Source organism: Coloeus monedula (assembly GCF_965178545.1).
Source record: "Coloeus monedula genome assembly, chromosome: 19".
Classification (NCBI taxonomy): Eukaryota; Metazoa; Chordata; class Aves; order Passeriformes; family Corvidae; genus Coloeus; species Coloeus monedula.
In genome coordinates this window covers 8,949,801-8,971,673 of record NC_138799.1, presented here as the reverse complement: position 1 = coordinate 8,971,673, position 21,873 = coordinate 8,949,801, and the positions used below count along the sequence as shown (strand labels likewise).

At 38.7% G+C, this 21,873-nt stretch overlaps 1 protein-coding gene across 2 annotated transcripts in view; it reads left to right on the top strand.

The window, feature by feature from the left end:
• The window catches only part of PITPNC1 (phosphatidylinositol transfer protein cytoplasmic 1), an 84,553-nt gene that overhangs the window by 35,249 nt on the left and 27,431 nt on the right, over positions 1–21,873 (top strand). For both annotated transcript variants that reach the window (XM_082294161.1, XM_082294162.1), the window contains exons 2-5: positions 1,589–1,737; positions 5,362–5,450; positions 5,894–5,901; positions 15,012–15,083. In XM_082294161.1, coding sequence (XP_082150287.1) covers positions 1,589–1,737; positions 5,362–5,450; positions 5,894–5,901; positions 15,012–15,083 — 318 coding nt within the window. The remainder of the gene's footprint in view (positions 1–1,588; positions 1,738–5,361; positions 5,451–5,893; positions 5,902–15,011; positions 15,084–21,873) is intronic.

Sequence of the window (21,873 nt, the reverse complement as noted above, 5' to 3'; positions counted from 1 at the left end):
AGACCTGAAGAACAGCTTTGTGTGCCTGAAAGTTACTCTTTTTTAAACTGTACTAATTGATCAAATCAAATGTGCTACCAACTTTGCCTTCCCTGTGCACCAATGCATTCATTTTTTTTAGAGAAAAAGAGAAGACAATTTGTTATGGATCTAGTTAAAAGCTATGTGTGAGGTTTGCAGCTCTTCAGAGCCTTTGAGATTAGAAACAAAATGAGATAAAGGATTCAGTAGAGACAAAGGTAGGTAAGTGGATTAGCAAGTAAAACAGTGTTAGGACTTTCTTAAATGAGCGTTCAAGATGCAAGTTCCAAATTTCTTACCTTCTTGTGGCCTGTTGCTGTAGGGGAATAAATTTGGATTATGTAGAATTGAGGAACTAGATATAGTATTCCTTATGATTTTGTTTAGTGAGACTGTCTTGTTGCCAGTTACTAATAAGGTTTGTGATGGTTTGGGGATTTTTTTCTGAGCTAATTGCTCTTTTGAGTTGGGCTTTTTAAAGTATGTGATAGGATTGCTGTTTATAATATGCAATAGCTGCAAGAATCTCATAGAGTTTTCTGAGGTCAGACTGTCACGATGCTTTTGTTTGCTTATGCTGAGCTAGTACTTGGCAGCTTGTGTGGTAGCTCAGCCACTCTCTAAATTAACAGGTTGTTCTTTGTATTTGAAGGGGGATCGATGTGGTTGAAGTGATTAGCATGTACATGCCTAAACAAATTGCTCTGGGGGAGAGAGAGATCCATTTGAGAAAACTGGATAGGTCCAAAGACTGTTGTAAGAACCCTAGTATGCTCAAGAGTGTGCAAAGGACTTGAGAATAAAATTTCAGACCAGAAAATGACTGGTAAAGTACAATTTTACTCTAAAATCTTTGTTAATGAAAGTTCAAGGATGTACTTTTTGTTAAATTTCTTTGGAGGCAAAAGCCCTGGTGTAGATACGAGACACAGTGAGAAAAAAAATCAAGTGCAACAATTTATTTTTCTGTGATAACAAAGTTAGGCCAATCCTCACAGTGTTTGGCTTCCTAAGTAACTTGGGAGTAAATGATCATTAAAGTGCTTAAATGCATTTTAATAATATTGCGAAGTCACTCAAACTTCTTTTTTCAAAGGACTTGGAGTCTACGTGGTTTTTTCTTAAGAACTGGAGCTCCTGTCTCTGTGGACCAGCAACAGTTACCCTGAATGTTTTTGCGGGGCCTCATTGTGTTGTCAGGGCAGGAGAATCCTGTGTTCCACAGAACTTTTAGAGTTCACCTGATGGTTAAAGTCCCTTTACATTTCAGCATGTGGAAGCACTAGATTAATTGTTTACTTATTCTTAACTGAAATACTTACAAATACAAAGTCTAATAATAGAGGACTGGCCTAATTCTTTACATTTGTATGCACACAGGTTTTGGTATTTTTTCCACAAATGATGCCATGGACTTAATAACATAATGGGAGGACCCCAAAAATACTGGTTTTCACCTTCAACTACCTTTTATTTACACACTGCAGTATATCATTGACTAAGACTGGCTTTTGAATACGTGTATAACATAAAACTAATATACTTTGTTCTTGGTTTTGCCTTGCAGTACAGAATTGGACAGCTGTACATGATCAGCAAGCACAGCCATGAGCAGAGTGACCGAGGGGAGGGTGTGGAAGTGGTGCAGAATGAACCCTATGAAGATCCCAACCATGGCAATGGTCAGCTAACAGAAAAACGTGTCTATCTCAACAGGCAAGTGCACTGAAACTGTTTCTCTCAGCATGGACTTAATAAAAATTTGCAAGGAATGCAGGCAACAGCCTTTCTGTTTCAAAAGAATATGTTCCCATGAATACATGCTGCTTCCTGGTAGCCATGGGGAGGTGGGGTAGATCAGTGGCTTGAAATAGAGGGATTAGTTGTTATTCCTTCTAGAGTGTCTTCTGCATGAGAAGGAATTATAACTTGAAGTTAAGGATATAATGAAAATCAGAGTTTTTGTTTTCTTTTACACTTAATTGTTTGTCATTTTGTTCTCCAAAATTGTTGGGGAGGGGGGGCCAAAAAACTAAACAACAAAGCCAGCAAAGTCCCACCCTCCAAAAAAACCAAAACCAAACCGTTAAAAGGCTTAATTTTTCTCACCTCATAGTCATGTCTCAAAGCCAGCTGTATTTTGCCTCAGCAAAGTTAATTGACATTATGAATGACCATTAGGCTTGTACATTTATTGTATGAATGACAGCCTTCTGGACCATTGGGCTTAAAGATATGGTAGAAAATTTGGGGGTTTTCTCCCTGAAGTTTTATCATTTCTTAGAGTGAAATGTTTGTCTTCTTATGCTGAAATGATGCTGCTGAGGATCGATGTCTCCACACTCACAGGCCAGAGATGTTTAGATATATATATATTTGTGCAATATGAGATATATTTCTCAATCTGTTCCCATTTTTACTACTGCTGATCTAATTGAATACCACTGCTTTTTCTGAAGTTCTTCTTTTCCCCTGGGCCTGTTTCATTTTATTAAACTTATGCTCTGCAGCATTTTGGAGTGTGCATACAAACACTACAGCTATTGCTTCCACATTGCAAGTTCCTCCTGCACTGCAAACCAGACATATCTAACCTTAATTCAGGCCAAATTGAATCACCAGTGATGTTACACACACACACAAGAGTTCAATAATATATATCTTGCCAACATTTAATATTATTTTTATTGTAAGTGTTCTCTCACAGGCTATATAGGACTTGGGAAAAAATCAATAAATATATTCCCATTGTAGAGCTCCCACAAGTTGTGGGGCTTTTTAAAATGTTTCTGGATATTTCTTTCCTGCATGTTAAAAATAAGGCTTTAAGCACCAAAGAGCATATTCAGAATTGCCACTTCAGGGCGATTCAGAATGACCACAAGAACCTAGAAGCTATGTACTAACCATACTTGGGAAGCACTTGATTCCTGATAGTGCAGGCAATGAAACACGGGATCTTTTAGCCAAAGATGGGTACAAACATTGACAAAGTAAATCTTTGTCCCTATAACAACTCAGAAGAGTTACCTAAAGCTATGGTGGATGTTTGAAGTCAGGTTCACTGAGTTTAATGATAATTCTGAATCCTCCATCACCAGATTTGCTGTTTGAATCTGGGTGTGGCGTCACAATGCCACCTGATATTGCAGCACTGTTGAAGCTTTGTGGAAAGGATGAGGAGGTTTTCTGGCCACTGTGGGTTTTGCTGGGAGGCTAGGATGTCTCTGGAAGATTTCACTGTAGGAGACATGCTTCCATACAAGATGTGCTGGAAACTTCTCCTCTGCCTGCCTTCCTGAGGAACAGGACTTCCACCAGCACTGTTCTCTCCCTCCGTTTTTTTCTTCTTGGGTCCACTGCCCTAAAAAAAACTTTGTTTTGCTCTATTTTGATCTGAACTTATATCTCTTAAAGAAATTTGAGACTGAGCTTCATCTGGACAGGGTAGAAATAAGGAAATAAGGAAAAAAGAAAAGATAATGTGACCCACAGATACCTGTGCTGCTGAAATAGAGATATTATCTTTTCGTTGAGTGGACCTTGGAAAAATTAATCTGTGTCTGTGACTGGGATTTGCTGGCAATTCTGAGTATAATCTGTATTTTGCTCATGAAGTTATTTTTTTCAGGATGTGCTGTACTGGTGAAGATAGGCAGACAGGCAAATATGCTAAAAACAACAATAACCAAAAAAAGTACAAAATGAGTGTATGTTTTCTAGTGTCAGTGTAACCTTAGTCATATTTAGAATTATTCACTGCCTCTTCTCTCCTGCTGGAGCAATGTTTTCAGAAGCTGAAAATCTGCATCCTCTGGTATTTATAATTTAGGCACCAGAGTAAAGTTTAGCAGGGGTAAGGGAGGCAGTCATAAAAACACTGACAGAGGCTGACAAAATAAACAGATCTGATACAGGGAAGTCTATTATGCAGGATGTAAAATGCTGCTTAAAAGTCTGTACACAAGAAAGGTTTATGTAAAGAAAAGAATCTGGTTTTGAGCAATGTCATCAAAGAGCAAAAGTCAATGCACTTGGCTTTCAATCTGTAGATAATGTACTAACGTCTGCATTTTGCCTCTGGACAAATAAAATATTTATATGTAGCTAGATAATGGTTAAATAAGCCTTAATGATCCAAAATGTATTTTCTTCAGAAATTTGCTAATATGGAAAGTTAATTTACTTTCTGCACACAGTTATCTAAACAGAACTATTTCAAACATTTACACTCGGGAAATAGAGATTTGGAAGCATCTCCTGCACTTCAGTACAGATTCAGTCTTGGCCTGGGTGATCTGCTCAATGCTTTGCCAGACCAACATCATTTGAACTGAGTCGCCCATGTACAGGGATATTTGTGGCATCCAAGGCCTGCTGTCCTTGGAATGACTAGTCCTGCATCTTTGTTCCTGGCAGCCTCAGTGCTTCTAACTGAAGTCATTAAGAGTGGGTTGAAAGATGAATTATAGGGAACTTGCCTTTTTAAATATTTGTTTGTTCATCAGTTTTTGGTACCCTCTGTGACCAGACTGCTGGAAATGAAACCCAAGAGCCATGGTAAAAAAATGCTCCCACTCTTCCATAGTATTATTCAATTACCCTTTAATGGTCCTTCCATATGGTGTATCCATGTCTTTGTTTTCTGATTCTGCTGCTGTTGTACCACTGCATTGGTGAGTTCTCTTGACAGAATGAGCTCTGAGCTGTAACATCAGTTCCATTAATTCTCTTCACTTTTGTTATTTACTTTTCCCATCAGCAAAATGGGACTAATGCTGCCTACCAGCCTCACGAGGTGTTTTGAGTGATCTGTTAATTTTAATATAAAAGCTTCCTACTCAGTATTGGTAATGTGGGAACAGCTGAGTACCAGGTGAGCTGAGCATGAGGGCTTCAGTGCTGGCAGAGAATATGGAGGAAGAAAAAAGAGTCTGTAAGAAGTAATGGATTCGGGATCGAAGTGGACTCAAAGCCCACATTTCCTCCTGACCTCTTGTTAGAGAGTGCCTCCCTGTGGCTGAGGACAAGGTGCCACAGTTACACCTTGTTTGGACTCACCTGTTGAGTTCAGCCCTGGCCAAAGGTTTGGGGCCATGAATTCTCAAAATGAGCAGCCTCAGCTCAGCCCACTCAGAGGTTGTTGCACTGGCACTGATCTGCTCCCTCTGCGAGGGCAGCACAGCTGAGGCAGAAAATGAAAATACTCTTGAGAAGTCTGGGTGTTGCTGTGTCCCCCAAACACCTCACAAATGATGAGCACATCTGGAAGTATCTTTATTTCTACAATACACATAAGTCATAATATATTCTAATTTTATATTTTCTTTTAACTTTCAGCAAACTGCCTAGCTGGGCTAGAGCAGTTGTTCCCAAAATATTTTACGTTACAGAGAAGGCCTGGAATTATTATCCTTATACAATCACAGGTAAGGAATGTAGCAGAAATTATTGCTGCTTTGTGGTGTGGGGGTAGTTTAGTTTATCTTCAGAAGCTCCAAGTTATACATTGAATTACAAGCACCAAGTCTCTTTAACATCTTCTGTTGAACTGCATATTTTTCACCTTATATGTACTGGTATCAGGAACTGAAGATTATAGACTAAGGATAGGTAAAAACTGGAATGCTGTATCTATGAAGTTTCTTGCTGGCAAAGAAAACATCAGGTGATTGGATTCTGTCTGACTTGTGTCCTTTATTGTCCCCTAGACTTAATTCAAGTAGAAATCAGCAGCCTATCTGACACAATAATTTTTATTATTAATGTGTGTTTACTGTAAGGATCTCGCATCATTGTTTTATTTCACATTTCTTTTTTTTTTCTTTTCCCTCTTATTTCGTTTTTTTACAAATGGACAATTGGAAATCAGAATACACAGTAAGTTTTTCTTCCTCTTTTTATTCTAAAATAGAAAAGTTATGTAAACTATAGTAGTGGAATCCAATCTGATTCCTTCTTAATATAAATAATTCATAATACATTCAATAGTGAAACTTTATTTTAGTTATTTGTTTAAGCAATTTAAAGGGAAATTTGACATAATTCTAAAGGGATCCTATAAATTCTTTTTTATCGCTTCAAAAAAATTTGATATGTTTTTACTTACTGACTGTAAGAAAGAGAAGGTTCTATAAAACAGGGTGAGGCTTTTAAGGTTCCAGTTATTACCTGGAGACATGAGAACAGATTTTATTTTATTTATTGTTTTATTAACTTATAAAATGCTCATCTCTGGTATGGTATCTGGGAAACTGTACAATCTGTAGACAAAATTAAACATAATCCGGGCATGGTGCCCAGAAAAATCAGCTATTCCCTCTTGCAGAGCTAAGGCAAAATATAGCACATAAATCATGAGAAAAATTGTTTTAAATGTGCTGGTCTCAATAATACACAATAAGTCTTCAGTCTTCAGTCTTGGAAGGTGAGGAGGGGATGGTGAGGAGGTTCCAGGTGAAGGAACCTTTCAGAAGCTCCTGCTTTGATTTAGTTTGAACTTCTGACTGCAGATAAAACATAATCCAGATGTTTCTCTTAATTCTGCAGTGCTCAAAATATTTGTGTAGATTTTTTAAAAACTCATAAAGCATAAAAAGAAAAAAAAAGATATTTCAGTGTGATAAAAAGAAAAAAATTAAGGGATTTAAAGTCTCATATTTGAAAACTGGAGACCAAGAGTTGAAACTGTGATGACCAGGTTTGAAAACCCAAAGCAACAAACTGTGCTTTTCAATATGTGCTATAGGTACTTAGAATATTCATTTGATTGTCAGAGAAAACCCAAATGTACCAAAATGGACAGTAGTGATGAGGGAGAGATTCTTAGCTGGTTTTGCCAGAAGACACTTTCAGTAGGATCTGTCACAGTTCACATTAATTAAGGTTTACCTTTGATACCACATTTAGTTTTAGGCTGGGAAGTTGACATTTGCTGTGTTGCACTGATATCTCCCCATGGTAAATTTTTTCTTTAACTGAAAGTAAATTTCAATCTTTTCATGTGATTTTTTTTTTCTTTAACTGAAAGAGACAAGTGGGGATGATGCAAAGGGTGGTGGCAGACAGAAATATGTATCTAAATTTGAAATGCGACACATTATTAAAACCAAACAGCAGTGCTGTACTCAGAGCATCTGAATCAGGAGGTGATCTCTGTCTGGTCTGTGAAACAACACCTGGTGCAGATCGGAGGAAGGTACAGCTACAGAAATGTTCAAGAGCATCAGCAGAAATGATTGCAGCATTGAAGAGACATGTAAAGAAAAATTAAATCAGTCCAGAAATGTAGAAGGTAGGCAAAGCAATCACTGAGTGACAGAGTAACTGCCTAGGGGAGCTGGGGACTAGTTACTCACCATGGTGCAAGGAAACAGAACTAGAAATACTGGGAGGAGATCAGGGAAACTGTACTTCAGACAAAAATCTAAAATATGCATTAATGGAGCTGATAGGCTGTGAATTTATCTTCATGGAAAACAGAGATAGTGCCTGTGCCTCAAACTATTGAATCTAGAACAAAAATGTTTAATATACCACTGGGAATAATTGCTATCCTTGTCTGGAATACTTCTCTAAATTTGATCTTCTATATTCATTAGAGAATTCTGAAAGAAAGAATAAGCCCACAGACATTGCCCAAAATATATAAGATAGCTTGGAAATCCTTTTCTTAAAGATCATAAATTCACTCTGAAGGGTCTGTGGGACATGGTGAGATTCAAATTGAGCCTCATTTCGAGGGAAACTGATTCTAAAGGCAGGCCAATAACTGGATAAATAAAGCATAATCTTATCAAGTACATACTGGTCTGTGGTATGTTCACACCTTATTAACCTTGTAAGCTCCACTCTAAATAAAGAGAAGGACCTTAAAGGCTCAGCATGTTATTTCAGTGTGTGTTAGTGATTTGGAAGAGGATGTGAACAGCAGACTGAACCTTACTGATAGTCTTAAGGTTTTTCAGTTGTAAAATACGAAGGCTGTTGAGAAATTGCATTCAAGCCTGTACTCTGACATTCAGAAATGCAGTATGGAATAATTTCATCAATCTGGTCCTCCTGTGAATATTATGGAATTCATAAACATGACTTCTTAAGGATCTGAAATTAGGACACCTAAGAAAAAATGCTCATCAGGCATTGAAAAATAATTTTCAGAATGTTGTTCTGTGCAATGGTTGTGTAAAAAGCCAAGAGTGATTGGATGCATGAAAACAGGAATGGAAATTATACTGTCATGATGTTAGTCCTCTGTAATCTGGATCCAGTTATGATGGCATCTGCTTTAAGCAATGGTATTTGTTACGCAGCAAACCCCTAAATTTGACAGCAAACAGCACATCTGCTACTGGGTATTGGCAACATTATTAACAGCATGTAAAGCAACTGACAGGCTCGAGATAATGAGTTTAACAGAACTATTGCACAAGAGATGCTTTTGTGGGGTGGTATATGTGCCATAGTGTCATGTCAGGAGAGCATTTGCGAATGTACCTTGTTAAAGCTGCCGTACAAAAGACTTCCTATCAGGAAGATGATACATGGGTGCTGCCCCTAGAAGTGCTGTATCAGAGCTGGAGCTAATCCTTGAAAGCTTCCTGCTGGCATTGAGAGGGAGGAGAAAGTCGAAAAAATACTTTCAAAGCTGAAGCCAAAGGAAGTAATCCAGATTTGGGGGTACTGTTTAGGGAATAAGATATTCCTGTAAAGTTTGAAGTTATAGTGGCTGGGGTGTTACTTCAGAACCATATGTGAGAAAGTCTCTTCAAGTTAGACAGGAGCTGCTTTGGTTTTGATCTTGTCATTAGAAACCTGACAAGATGTCTTGCTAAAATATTTGTTTGAGGTTTATATATAAATCCATTTAATATTGTGATTAGGTTGATGTTAAGATCATACATCTGGGGTACTGTATTTAGGATGCAGCAGAAAGGGAGCCCTACAGGGGTAACTCCAATGGATTCCACTCCATAAGCAATTTCAGGACTTGGTGTGGTCAAGTGCCTCCTGCCCAGCTACACCTGCTCCTGGGGAATGGGTGCTGCTAGCTGCTGGCTTTGGAAAGAATTCCTTTGCTGGACAAGGGCTGGGGCCTTTTTCACTTGGAGGATGAAGAAAAGATGCCTCTCAACAAAAGATGCAGCTCTCAACAACCCCTGTGTGCCAGCTTACCACAGCCTTTGCAAATACGTATCTTTAGTGGAAAATATTTATGCTATTCACGGTGGCAAGAACAACTGAACTTTCAGGAGGCTTTGTTATTTTTCTTTCTGAGGTTGCTCAGCCAGATTAGAAATAATTAACTAGAAAGCAAACTTGTGTCTATTGCAAACCAAATGAAAAAATAATTGCATAGAACTAGGTTTCTTTACCTGCATTGGGATACTGTTAGAAAATAAACAGCACAGAGCAAATATCCATTCGACCTACTCAAGTGACAGTGGAGATTCTGGACAAAAAAAGAGAGGAGCCTCAAGCAAACAAATACTCAGATCACGAATGTTTGGTGACTAAACCATGGTACAAAATCTTCATGTGATCGAAGTACACTGAAAATGAGCCACACAAAGTTTAGCCCTCAAGTTGGAGAACAAAGGGTTTAGGAAAAATACAAAGAGAATTTAAGCAAACTCTTCTGAATTTGAAGGTACAGTTCAAGTGTTTACCAGGGATCAGTTCAAATAGATTTGCCACCTGACCTGAACAACTTTGGTGTTGTTAGCAATATTTCAGGTCTGGGGCTGAAATTTGAAAACAGCTGGATAAATTTTTTGCGCCTAATTTATGGACAAATGTTAGTTTCACAATTATATAAACAAAACAAACATTAAAATGGCATTGTTTGCTCTGTGCAAAGGAGGAGGAGCATTCCTTCAACATGCCAGTGTCTCAAATTAACTTCTGAATACAATATAAATTCAGAATATTTATGGAAAACAGTTATGGAACAGAAAGCAGGAGACAACAATTCCTTTGATGATTTATCACAATGACATTTATTCTTCTACAGCAAATGACTGAGGAAAATAAAATTATGTCATCTGGTATGTGTCAAGGCCCCAGAGTGAGAGCTGCTAAATGGTCCATTGCTGACCTGCTGGTTTCTGATTACTTTTGAGAACAGGCATGTTTTGTGCTTCACTTAGCTGCTGGTTTATCCATGAAGTAAATTATCTGGAAGAAATGTTTTTGTATTGTTATTTTTATAATGAGATGACTTGAGAAGGAAAACAGTTGTTTCAGATGAACATTGCTGTAGAGATTTTCCTGTGTTCTCTTTATCTGATTACCAGCCCTTGAAATTTGGATGTAACCCCTCACTCTTCAGTGCAGAAACTTTTCTGCAGTTTGAGGATATGAAGAGTCTGCATCAAAAATGCAGCAGAATCTGTACCGCAGGATTAGAGCCTAATGCCAAGTTACTATCAGCATCCTCCCATCTTTCTCCCCGACTCAAAAAACAGGCTAACTGCTGCCATTGTCCTAGGAGAACACAGATTTTTTTTCCTTAGGGGTTCTAGCAAAAGGAAGGACCTCTGTAGAATTTATAAGAAGCAAATAATATATATTTTTAGAGAGCTGCAAACCTGTATTCTCATTTAATAGCTTGATCCCATTGAAATGAGTAACTCAAACTGCTTGAGAGAATTCCCTTTTTCCAGCACTGGCTTATTCCAAAGAAATCCATCCCCCTATCTGATGGATGGGACTGTCATTTCCACTTGTGCATGCTGCTTTTCACTTCCCTTCTTCCTCAATAAGCAGGTTACTGTTCCCATGTATCAAAGAAAGAGATCCTAAGGGAAGGCAAAGCCAGAGATAAGAGTTTTATAGTGGTTGGAGGCAACTTGTTAGTCATCGTTCCATCTTCAAGTTATTGTATGCAATACAAACAGTGGTTTTCTTTCTTGGCTTGTTTATGAGAGTTTTGCTCCTTTGTTTATTTTCAAGCCCTGTTTTTGCATTGTTCTTTTCCTTTCCACTCAACAGCACTTTTGTTTTGCTGTTTGCCACCTTCCTGTGCTTATCTTGCTTTCCAAATTTTCCTCCCTCTCACTGAGTCACATCTTCCAAATGCTGCCATGACCCTGCCCAGCCCTTTCCGTCTATTCTCTTCCAACCTTGTCACCCTGATTGATGCTGGTTTGTGCCATGGGTGACCTGATCACACAGCAGCTCTAGGAGCTCACATGCAGAGCTGTCTGGAGGAGTCTGAGGGGAGGCAGTAACATGGTAGCCATTTTCCAAAAACCATTGAATATTCCACCTTCCATCACCCCATAGTCCCACATCCCCTTTGTTTGTTACAGCAAAGTTGGGACTCCATTTCTCTTTCCCAGGTTCTTGATCTTCAATAAAGAAATTTTGTTGTTACCCCCTGAGTACCAAAATAGTGCCCAAAATTTTTGAATTTAAAGGATGTGATATCTGGAATTTACCCTACCAAAAAGATTTCATTTGCTTGAACACTCTCCCCTCATTGTAGTAGTCATGGTGTTCTTTGTCTGTAGGCTCCATGGAGATTGCTGTCTGAAGAATCTGGTTCCACCTGTGTTGTCAAAATAATGCATGTGTGACCATATGAAAAAAAAGTCATCAGTCTGAAAAGTGGTGGAAGATGAGAGGGAACATTTACATGAAATGTCTGCCTTGCTGGGCTTCTATGTTAAGATTTAGGGGAATATGCTTCTGCTGTTTAAAAAAAAAAAAAAAAAAAGGGATTAATTTTTACTCTACAGAAACAAGTGCCAAGGATTGTGGATTAATATTCACAAGGAGCAGGAGAGGTGAAGAGCAAGGCTGAAGTTTCTAGCAGGTCTTTGAACATTCTGCAGGCAGAAACCACATGGAAAATGAAACCAACTGCAACAGTATTGATGAACTGGCATCACTCGCACAAAGCAGGTTCCAGAGGGTGAAGAAACCTCTCTCAGACAAACATATTTGCTGAAAACTCCAGTAATTCCCACAGCCACCTCAGGTGTAATTACTGTGCAAAGGTTAATTTGACAGTCATGTCCATTAAACGATTGTCACACACCGTGTGTTTGACTGTCTCTTTAAGACTTTGGCAAGTGTTTTGGCACACTTCGGTTCTACCCTGTTCTTGTAAGTGTTGCTTATTGCTATGGCAACACTAATCAATCATCATGCTAAAAATAGGCCTTTCGTTTTTCAAGAGGTTATATGAAGGGAATTGCAAATGCAACTGCAGGCTGTACTTTCCATATGCTGCTTTCATTCCTTTCATTCTAACATGGAAATACTCCTGCTCACGGCTGGTAATTACTGTTACAGACTCCTGTTACTGCACTGGGTGCTCTCTTGAGCCTTAAACCTCTCCTGGTTCTTCCAAAATTGAGGTTCCAAATATAGAAAGTTTAGGAAAATAAACAAAAAACCTGGAATGTTTCCCTTTACTTGTTTTTTACAGGTGTGCTGGGGTATAACAATTTTTAAAGGAGTTTATAAGATGCCTAAAAAATCTGGAGGTGACAATACCTAAGATGCCTCCTTTGAGAGCTTTACACAAAGAAACCTTATCATTGAAGACACTGTGACTGAAGATTTTGTATTATTCTGTAGAACTTAAGTTTAATTTCAAGTTAAAGATTAAATTTGCCACTATTTTATTCCCAAGAGGAACCTTGCAAGCTGTAGAGGTAGTGAAATGGAGAGCCGGAAACAGTGCCCTGTGCATTCCTGTGTGTGCTTGGGATCGATCGCCTCCAGGTCAGTGACGGAAGAACACAGGCCCCAGAGGAGGCAGAGCAGAAAGGGAGTGGTGCTCAGAAGAAAAGAAGAATCAACTAAAAGGTTTATTACCTACTATTCACTCCCCAGTTTGATTCTGACTGTTACATAACAATTTTAATCCCCAGTTAAGTAAATTTGTGGCCACTTGAGGGGAAAAACACCCAACTTTTTGCATGATGAATAATAGTCTTTTGAATGATGCATAAACAGTTTTCTGGTTCTGCCAGAGCCCTCTGCCAGTTAGTCAGAGTGCAGCTGATGAATCATGAGACACATTCTGTGAAATGTTCGAAAATTTGGACCCTGCTAAGTGTTCCTGTAAGGCAGAGAGACCCCCCACAGCTGCTGGAGCAGTGGTTGCCAGTCAGTTGAGTTTCTGAGAGAGATTTTTGCGGTGGAGGACTTTCTGGTGAATTTGAATTTTCATTTGGGGTAAACCCATGTTACCATTTATAATCTCAAATTAGATTGTTACAGTTCTCTCCTTCATACTAAACACACAGGGAGGCTGACTGTGGGTGGCTTTACAGAAAGTGGCTCTCTAATAAGGTGGCTTGAGGTAAATGGCACTTACCATTCCTCTATGCTATTCTAAGGATCCTTGGTCTTTTCTTAATGCTTCTTTTTTGAAATACAAGGTTAAAGGGTCTCTTGTTTTAATTAGAGTTTAGATTCCGGATCACAAGAATCAACAACTAGATTCAAGCAGTGGCTTGCTGAGCTGCTACAGGCAGCCCAATGCAGCCTCATGTTCAATACATGGAACAGTGACATTTCGGTGTCATGACCTGACTCATTGCTGACAACCTCTAGACAGTGATTGAAAATAGCAGGCATTTCTTTAATACCAAGGTAAAAGGGAAATCTGGCATTTGGCTTTACTCATAATTTCCTCTGAAACTTCAGCTGTGCTTCAGATCAACAGTATGAAGGGGGTTTTGCCTTCCATGGCACCAGAACCTTATTTTGAGGAAACTCTCTCACTTGTTTTTTCAACAAGGATTGATTCTAGATGAGCTTATTGAATACTGGATATACTGTGACCAGAAGAAAACTGAACAATGACCTGTTGGGTGATATCCATTGAACGAGGAATGTATTTGCTGCAGTCTCCAACGAGTTGCGTTCTCATTTCAATTGTTGCACTACACCTGGCCTCCTAAATCCCTTCTTCCCTTACTCACCAGCCCCTCCCTTTGAAAAACTCTCCAAATGTTTTCAAGCCTGAACTTGGACCAACAGCAGTGTGAACAGTGAGGCATCCAAACATCCTCATTGTATATCCTGTATGTACAGCCCATGAAGGAGTAATTTGCCATAGGGGATTAGTGATGCATCATACAAGGAACTGGCAGTTAATGCAAGGAAAGGCTTGGTGACTAATAGGAAAGATGCTGAACTAGTGTCCTTTAGAGCTGGTTAGACAGCTGCTCTATCTGCCTGTCTGAAAACATGCTTTGAAAGAAGAACTGTGAAATGATAAATAAAATATATTTGAAATATTTATTCTGTTGGAATTATGTTGTGTACTATTACAAATTCTAGTCTTCATAAGCCAACTAAGCTAAGCAATGCTCAGAAAAATAAGTTTATTCCCATGTAAATACAGAATATTAATCTTTAACAGAAAAATATTCGTGCTTTTTTTTTTTTTTGGCATTATTATCTAAAGATTTGTTTGGATTTAGTATAAAGGAATTTTCACAGGGGCTCATAATCCATCTTAATTTCACTAATAGGAAATTGTGCTAAAATTCATTTCTCACTGAAAATTAAGGAAAGCCCTCACACATGAAAGCATTGCTGTCTGTTTGGTCAGGACCTGCATCTGGTGAAGTGTCATTGTGTTATTTTATATGAGGGATAGACTGGTCTATGATGAGGGATATCGAGTTGCTCTCAAGATCTTATTGAATTGAATTTCTAACAAGACATTCAGGACATTCATACTCCTGGGCATACTGAGCATGAAAACCATTGCATCTCATTACTCCAGAGTGCTTATACTGATTTATTTATACCTTCATTTTGTTTTCAGCTTTTAGATAGAATCTCTGCATCCCTCCAGAATCATCAAACCTTTCAGGTTTACATTCTGTGAACATTTACTCTTTTTCTTGAAGTAATCTGAAAAAAATAAGAAAGCTGATACCAAAACGGATGTACTGAATATGTCAGCTGATGAAGCAAGGCGTATTTTTTGTGTTAAACATACTTTTCTTTTGTTGCAGTGTTCATTTTTGCCTAAATTCTCCATTCATATAGAGACAAAATATGAGGACAACAAAGGAAGCAATGACAGTGTAAGTATGACACCTTGTGCAAAATTTGATTTAATCCTCTTTGTTAACCACAGTCTGTGTCTGGGGCCTCTAGGTCTCTCAGTTTGGGAAAAAGGCCCCATCAGACTTGTGCCTGTGCCCCTCCCTGGGTGTTCTGGCCTTGAGCAGCTGCAGAGGAGTTACCTCTGAACCACCAGGAGATGAAAGATCTGTGTACACACCTTCCTTTCTGCCTCTCCTATTCTATTTGTTCCTTCTCTAAACACAACATAATTTACATATGTGAATTTAGTCCTGATAAACATATATGGAAAGTAAAGAAAAGATGACTCTTTTTTTTTTTTTTTGGTGTAATTGTATTCCACTTTATGTGTTTTACATTATTATCTCTGAATAAAGGGGGTTGAAATCCAAGGAGGTGTCAGGAAGGACAAACGGGAAACTGAACAATGGTCAGAGTTGAGAGAAACAGCTTCAGGAACAATGGCTGTGCACTTAAGTGATGCTTTTGGCAGTCACTTACCTGAAGTTAAAAAGTTTTCAGAGTTAGAGCTTAGAGATGAGAGGGACAACTAACTATGTAAAATCCTCCCTAGTGGAAGGGCAGGAGTGAGTTGCCATCAGCTGCTGCTCAGAGAGGCTCAGGAGCAGAAGGCAGGAGGTCAGTCAGACTTTGCTGTCCAGACAGAGAGCAAAGCAGAGTCAAACACCTTGCAAAAAAAAAAAAAAAAAAAGAATAACTTTCAATAAAGCCCAGCACGTAAAGCTTGAACCTTTGGGTTCATATACTAATATGTTTCTCCCTCTTTCATTTTGGTATGCATTGGCTGCAGACTTATGGGAGGAAGTTTCTTTGTAGGCATGAAATAAAGTTTAACTGTCTGGAACTTTGATCTGTAATACAGAGACCCAATGAAGGGGTGTTTGAACTTATTCTTGAGAAGGAAAAGGCAGTAAAGCAGATTTTAAGGGGTCTGAGCACAGGCTTCCAGTGTCCTGGGGTGTCCCTCCAGCAGCCTTGGTAAGAGGAAGATGTTCTCTTTTCCAGGTGGGAGGTACATTTCCCTCAGCCTGCTGGGCCTGCCTGTTCATGAGGCTGACAGCTTTTGTGCTACTTATGGCAGAATAATTACATGTACAAGAACCAGGTGGAATTTGGAATAATGCTTTTGGCATGCATTTTCCCACTGGGAACATGACAGAGATCATCTATTAGCTACCGGATACCAACCACTCACAGTCACTGCTACTCTAAGCCAGATCAGTGAGTGAGTTAAAAAGAAGTTTATTACATTACCAGCTAGATGAACATTGTGTAATTAATGCACTTTTTAATGTTCACTCCTGCTTTTTTGGCAGCACTTTAATTCAGAACAAGCCCACACCTTAGGTTTTGGGAGGGTGCAGACATTTTCTGGTGCATTATAATGTCAGCAGTGAGCAGATATTATCTGGGCTGCTGTCTGACAGAGGAAGAACTGAAGCTATTTAAGCAGAGTGAATTCTTCCAGTGTGTCAGCTTGTGGCTAAAATACTGTGAATCAAGCCCTGAACAGTATCCAACCAGGGAATTTAAGATGGCACAGAGTGGGATACTCCAGTGATGTAAATCAAAGAAACTCTATTCTGCTTGAATCCAGCTCTTCCAATGTCATTTTTACCAGAGTGCCAGTGGGATAATATCATATTACCTTTCTCTTGCAGCACCTGAGTCACAGACTAAGCCAGTGTTTACCTAGATTAAGAGATTTCACTGACCCTTACTTGAACTGAGGAGGAGAAAGAGCAGCTGAATTAGAGGGCTGCACTCCAGTCCTAATTTCCCTGATCTTGTAATTCTGAGAGCTATGCTGTTCACTGGTGTGAACACAATAAACCAATGGAAGATCTACGTTTTTGTGCTCCCGTGACCTTGACATGGGACCACAGACATGACTGGAACAGCACTGAAATGCTGGAAGGTTCGTAAACATGAAAAGGCTTCTATTAGTCCAGACACCTTGGAACTAGGAGTCAACCTCATTTCCATTAGTCAGTGGGCAGGCTTAAACTTCCCTTAAGAACTGGCAAAGTGTGTTTCTCCTTTGTGTCAGATGAGTTTAGATTAAATGTCACTGTTTGTCTGCTTAGAAAACAACAGGAAGCATAGCATCCATTCCTATAGATTTCTATACATACACTTTATTTTCCTTCATTGCAACTATCAGCCTTGTCTGATGAAGAAATAATTAAACCAAAAAATACTTTGTAAATTTTGCAGTTGTAATGCAAAATAGACTGAATGAATGTTAATGTTACAGTAATGAGGGCGATAATACAAGTCTGATTTTAACCCAGCAATTTCTCAATAATTTTTTTTAGATCATACAGGTTTTCTGAAATCTTTGCACTCTGATCTATTCTTCGTTTCCATACTGTCTGATAAAGTAGATATTGATTGTGAAATATACTTAGATATAAGGATATTAAAACTAATTCCATGGAAGAAAGCAATATAAATCGTCTTGGGTTCCTGTCATTTGGTAGGCTGGTATGTTATTAGAATTATTTTATGTAACATGTTGCATTGTCTCATATAATTCTACCGAATTATTGCAATATATCTTGATGCAAAGTTCCTACTGATTTTTCTTCCCATTTGGCATGATAGAAGATACTAGTGATACTAATGAAAGACAGTATCTGCTCTGGAACCTGATTTTTCTATGTCTTAGACTTCATTATCATTTTAACCTATTTTAAATGTGTTGAAGCACTCTTGTTCCAATCTGTTAAAGTCTGCAGTTGATTTGCACAAACACTGACAGAAAGAACAACGGACAATAAATGCCCTTATTTAGGTAACCTTGCTTAGTAGTGCAGAGCCATAAATCCATTCAGCTGTGATTTCAGTGCTCAGCTGATTTTGATGTATCCCATGTAGATGTTCCATGGCAACTCTGTCCTTAGAAAAACAGAGCCAGTATTGGATGAACATGTTAGTACATCAAATATTGTCCCTGCTACCTTGCAGCTTTACAGTTTCATTAATGCTGTCAGAAACTGGACCAGTGAGTCAGTCCAGTCAGTGTTTCCTCTTGCAGGTCTTTTTTAAAAAGTCAGCTTCTTAAAGAGAAATTTTATTTTGATTTTACTTCTATTTTAAATTATGAAATGGAATTTCTAAAAATTAGAATGTTTTGTGAGATGTAAATGACACAGGAAGTGGCATTTGTAGAGTACATGAAAATATTGCTTCCCTTTGCATCCTGAGCTGCTTCCATTGGTCAGGGTCACAGTGGGCAGTGCTGGGCAGGGGGAAGTGCAGGTGCCTCCAGCCAACAACCTCGGTGAGCACAGACAAGTGTAAAAGAACACAGCAATCGCACGCTTCTCCCATAAGGAAAATTAGTACTTTAGGAATTTGAATATAGATATGCAAAGTCTGTATTCTGAATATTAAACACATAAGGTACATCCAAGAGAATTCTTACGGTTATCTATTGAATGAAATGGTAGAAATCCGGGCAGAAGGGTGTGAGTTACTTCTTGTGTGTCAATAAATGGGGTGTGTGCTTTCCATGAGAAGACTTCCTTAAGCTCTTTTTGTATTTGCACAGGTATTTTCTTTCAACAGTCCATTGAGTGGTCAGTATTTGTGTCACAAAGGGCTAATTTAGTCAAACTGTCATCCTGCTCTCATTTCTCTCCCATCTCTTCTTCTTACTATTTCAGTGTACATTACAGACACACACTTTGGGTTTTTTTCCTTTTAGTGGGGAATACACCAACTGTGCATTACAATCAACTGTTGATTTCAGAGGATCCACTGTATGGCTCCAGTGGCTGCTGTAATCAATGCCCAGCCATGTCACACACGGCAGCGCCGTGCTGTCCCTGCATGTCGCACTCTGATACGGGGGAAAATGTCTGCAAAGCAGCTGAAGGTACAGGAAAGGCAGAGTGCGGACAGACACTGCTCAAGTAAATCACTGAATCACAGATACATTCAATTTTCCTATTTGTTGCACAAGGACCATTATGTTTGACTGATTTCTGTTGGTTTGTTTTATTTTGGTTTTTAGTCACAGAATTAATTGCTGCTGATATTTGGGCAGTGATTTTTTGCCATCTGATGGTGACTGGGGAAAGCAAAACAAGTACAGCTTGTCAAATAGTTCAGAGGTTGTCAATAATGAAGATTCACTGTATGTAAAACTTCCAGTGCCTTACTCTTTGTAGCATAACATTTTTCTCTGGAAAACTCAGTGGCTAGATCTTGATTATGAAACTAAAGTCAAATAAATTTTAGGTATGGCAGCTAACAAGAAAATCCATTTCTAGTTTGGTTGAGTTTAGAGTGGTTTTTTTCTCTATTTTTGTCTCCTATCTTAGTAATGTGGAACTAGGTTGTAACAAAATTGAATATAGCACATGGAAATTAAATGTAAATTCACTATTTAAGGCAACTGCCTTGAAACACTGATTTCAGCTGAAAAGGATTCAGCTGTGCCCTGGTTTAGCCTCACTGCACCGCAGGATCTCATTCTGGAAACCATCAAAAGGATTGCTGGGCATCATTCAAAATACAGCAAAGTCAAAGCAAGGGACACTTTTAGGGTGATTTTATTTGCACCTGGACTTTTCCTGTGTGATGATATTGAGCATCCCACAATTTGCAATAAAAAATTCATGATTTTATGAAGCTTTTCCCCCTCTAAGAAGTCTCAAAAAATAAAGGCAAACAAGTGGAAAGGTTAGGCTGAAATTCCTCCTGAGTGAAGAGTTCTCTTTGTTGAACTGCAGATCATATGTCCCAAGAACATATGGCTATCGCAGAACATATGACAAGGCCCACACTGACAGACTGTGAACAAGTGATATGGTTGTGCCTCTACTTTTTGATTTTTCTAAATGAACTACTGAAGTTAGTCAGTAAATCTGGCACTTGAACTAGATGTGACTTAAAAAAACTAATCCCAGTAAATATTATAGTCTATTACAGTCTTGGAAGCATAACTTCTTTGACATTATTACATAAAAATCCATTTCTCTGTCCAGAAAGTACAAATCTTAATGAGATATTTTATAAGAGATGGAATAATAGGGAAGTCGTGACATGGAGATCAAAAGGAGCAGGGAGCAAGGCTGCAGATAAATGTGTAACTGCCTCTCCAACTCTGTGGCACACAGGGATATTCCCAGCCAGTTCAGGGAGCCAAATTCCCTGTTCTCAAAGAGAGATTCAATCTTTTTCCATAGAAAAATTGCTCCCAATTATGTGTGTCCACATAAATATTTTTATCCAGTGAACAGGTTTTAAATTGGTCAATTCCTGTAATCTCCGCCCAAATAAACCTCAAAAGGAAATTAAGGGAATTTGGAAGTAGCTGAGGTTGGAGCATGACTTACTGAAAAGTTACACACTGAATAAACTCCATTGATTGAATTCTGAGTCAGAGTTTTCCTTCAGAAAAATGAGAGCTGCAGTGGAGCAGGTGACACAACCTGCTCAAGGTGTGTGGCAACACACTGGGCAGTAGCCAGTGGTTCTGGCCGTGGCAGTCTGCAGAGATGAGAATTTCAAGGTGGAGAGTGCCTATTTTGTGCCTTTTTTTAATGGAAGAAAAGGATTATTCTTGCAATATTTACCACAATTACAACCCTACCATGAATTAGTTGTCTCTTTACAGCCTTCTGATCACAAACTCCTCATGTTTAGGCTAGGAAAAAAAAACCATTTTGTAATAATGACAGAGCCAAACACCTTCCAGCTGGTAATCCCTTGGATGGCTCCTTTGCTCTTGAAGACGGAAAAAAACATCACAAGAGAGAATAATGTATTATGAAATAAAGCCAAGCCAGAGGCACAGATGTGACCCTCGGCATCCTGGTTGTGCAGATGAGTGAGGAGTTTGCCAGTGTGGATGGAATCAATGCATTCAGCAGAAGCTGGCTTTATACTGTTTATATCCAGTCCAGGTTAGCTCTGGGGATTGGCCATAAAAGTTAAATTTTAGATAAATGACATTTGAATAAAATTGAAGCCAACAACTTAGCCTGAAAATAAAAGAAAATGGAAAAAAATAGAAAAAAAACGCTTATAGGAAAGAGGATATTAAATTTCCCGTCATCTCCTAACCTGACTTTCTGTTCTATTCCTGTAGCTACCAGGAAAAGGGAAGTCACTAGCAAAGGATGTGCCAGGACATGTCCTTGTAGGGCAGGAGGGAAACAAGGGAATGAAATTGAAGCTCACCAGGACTTAGTTTTCTGCAGCCTCCTGTATGAGCTGTCTTTCTTGAGGTTCTGGAATCACTTGCCTGGGGGGGAGGGGAGTTGTGTGCTTTTCTTTTGGTTGGTTGGTTGGTTGATTGGTTTGGGGGGGGTTGGTTGTTTTGGGGGTTTTGTTTGGTTTTTTGGCTTTTTTAATTTTCACCAGAACAAACCATTGACGGTCATAAAGAAGACCCAGTTGAAACTTTTCTCCCATTTTCTGTCATTCTGTGGGTGATGTAGTCTAAATCATGCTGAGTTTTCATCCCTCTTAGGAAGAGGAAGTAATAAATGTTTGTTGTAAAAAAGCTGTCATGTTAACCTCCCAAAAGTAAAACCAAAGCCCACAGCAAAAAGGCCACTTCAGTCTGAATGTTGCTCTTTGTTTTCCATTTGATTGTGTATTTTAATCTCAATTAATTACTTGGTTTCCAAATGTAAAGCCTGTCCAGTTCTTTCCAATATAATATTTAATAGTCTGTCTTTCTACATCATCTTCTTAAGGATACAGATTGTTCTCACCATTCAGTTTCCACACATTTGCAAATACAGTTGC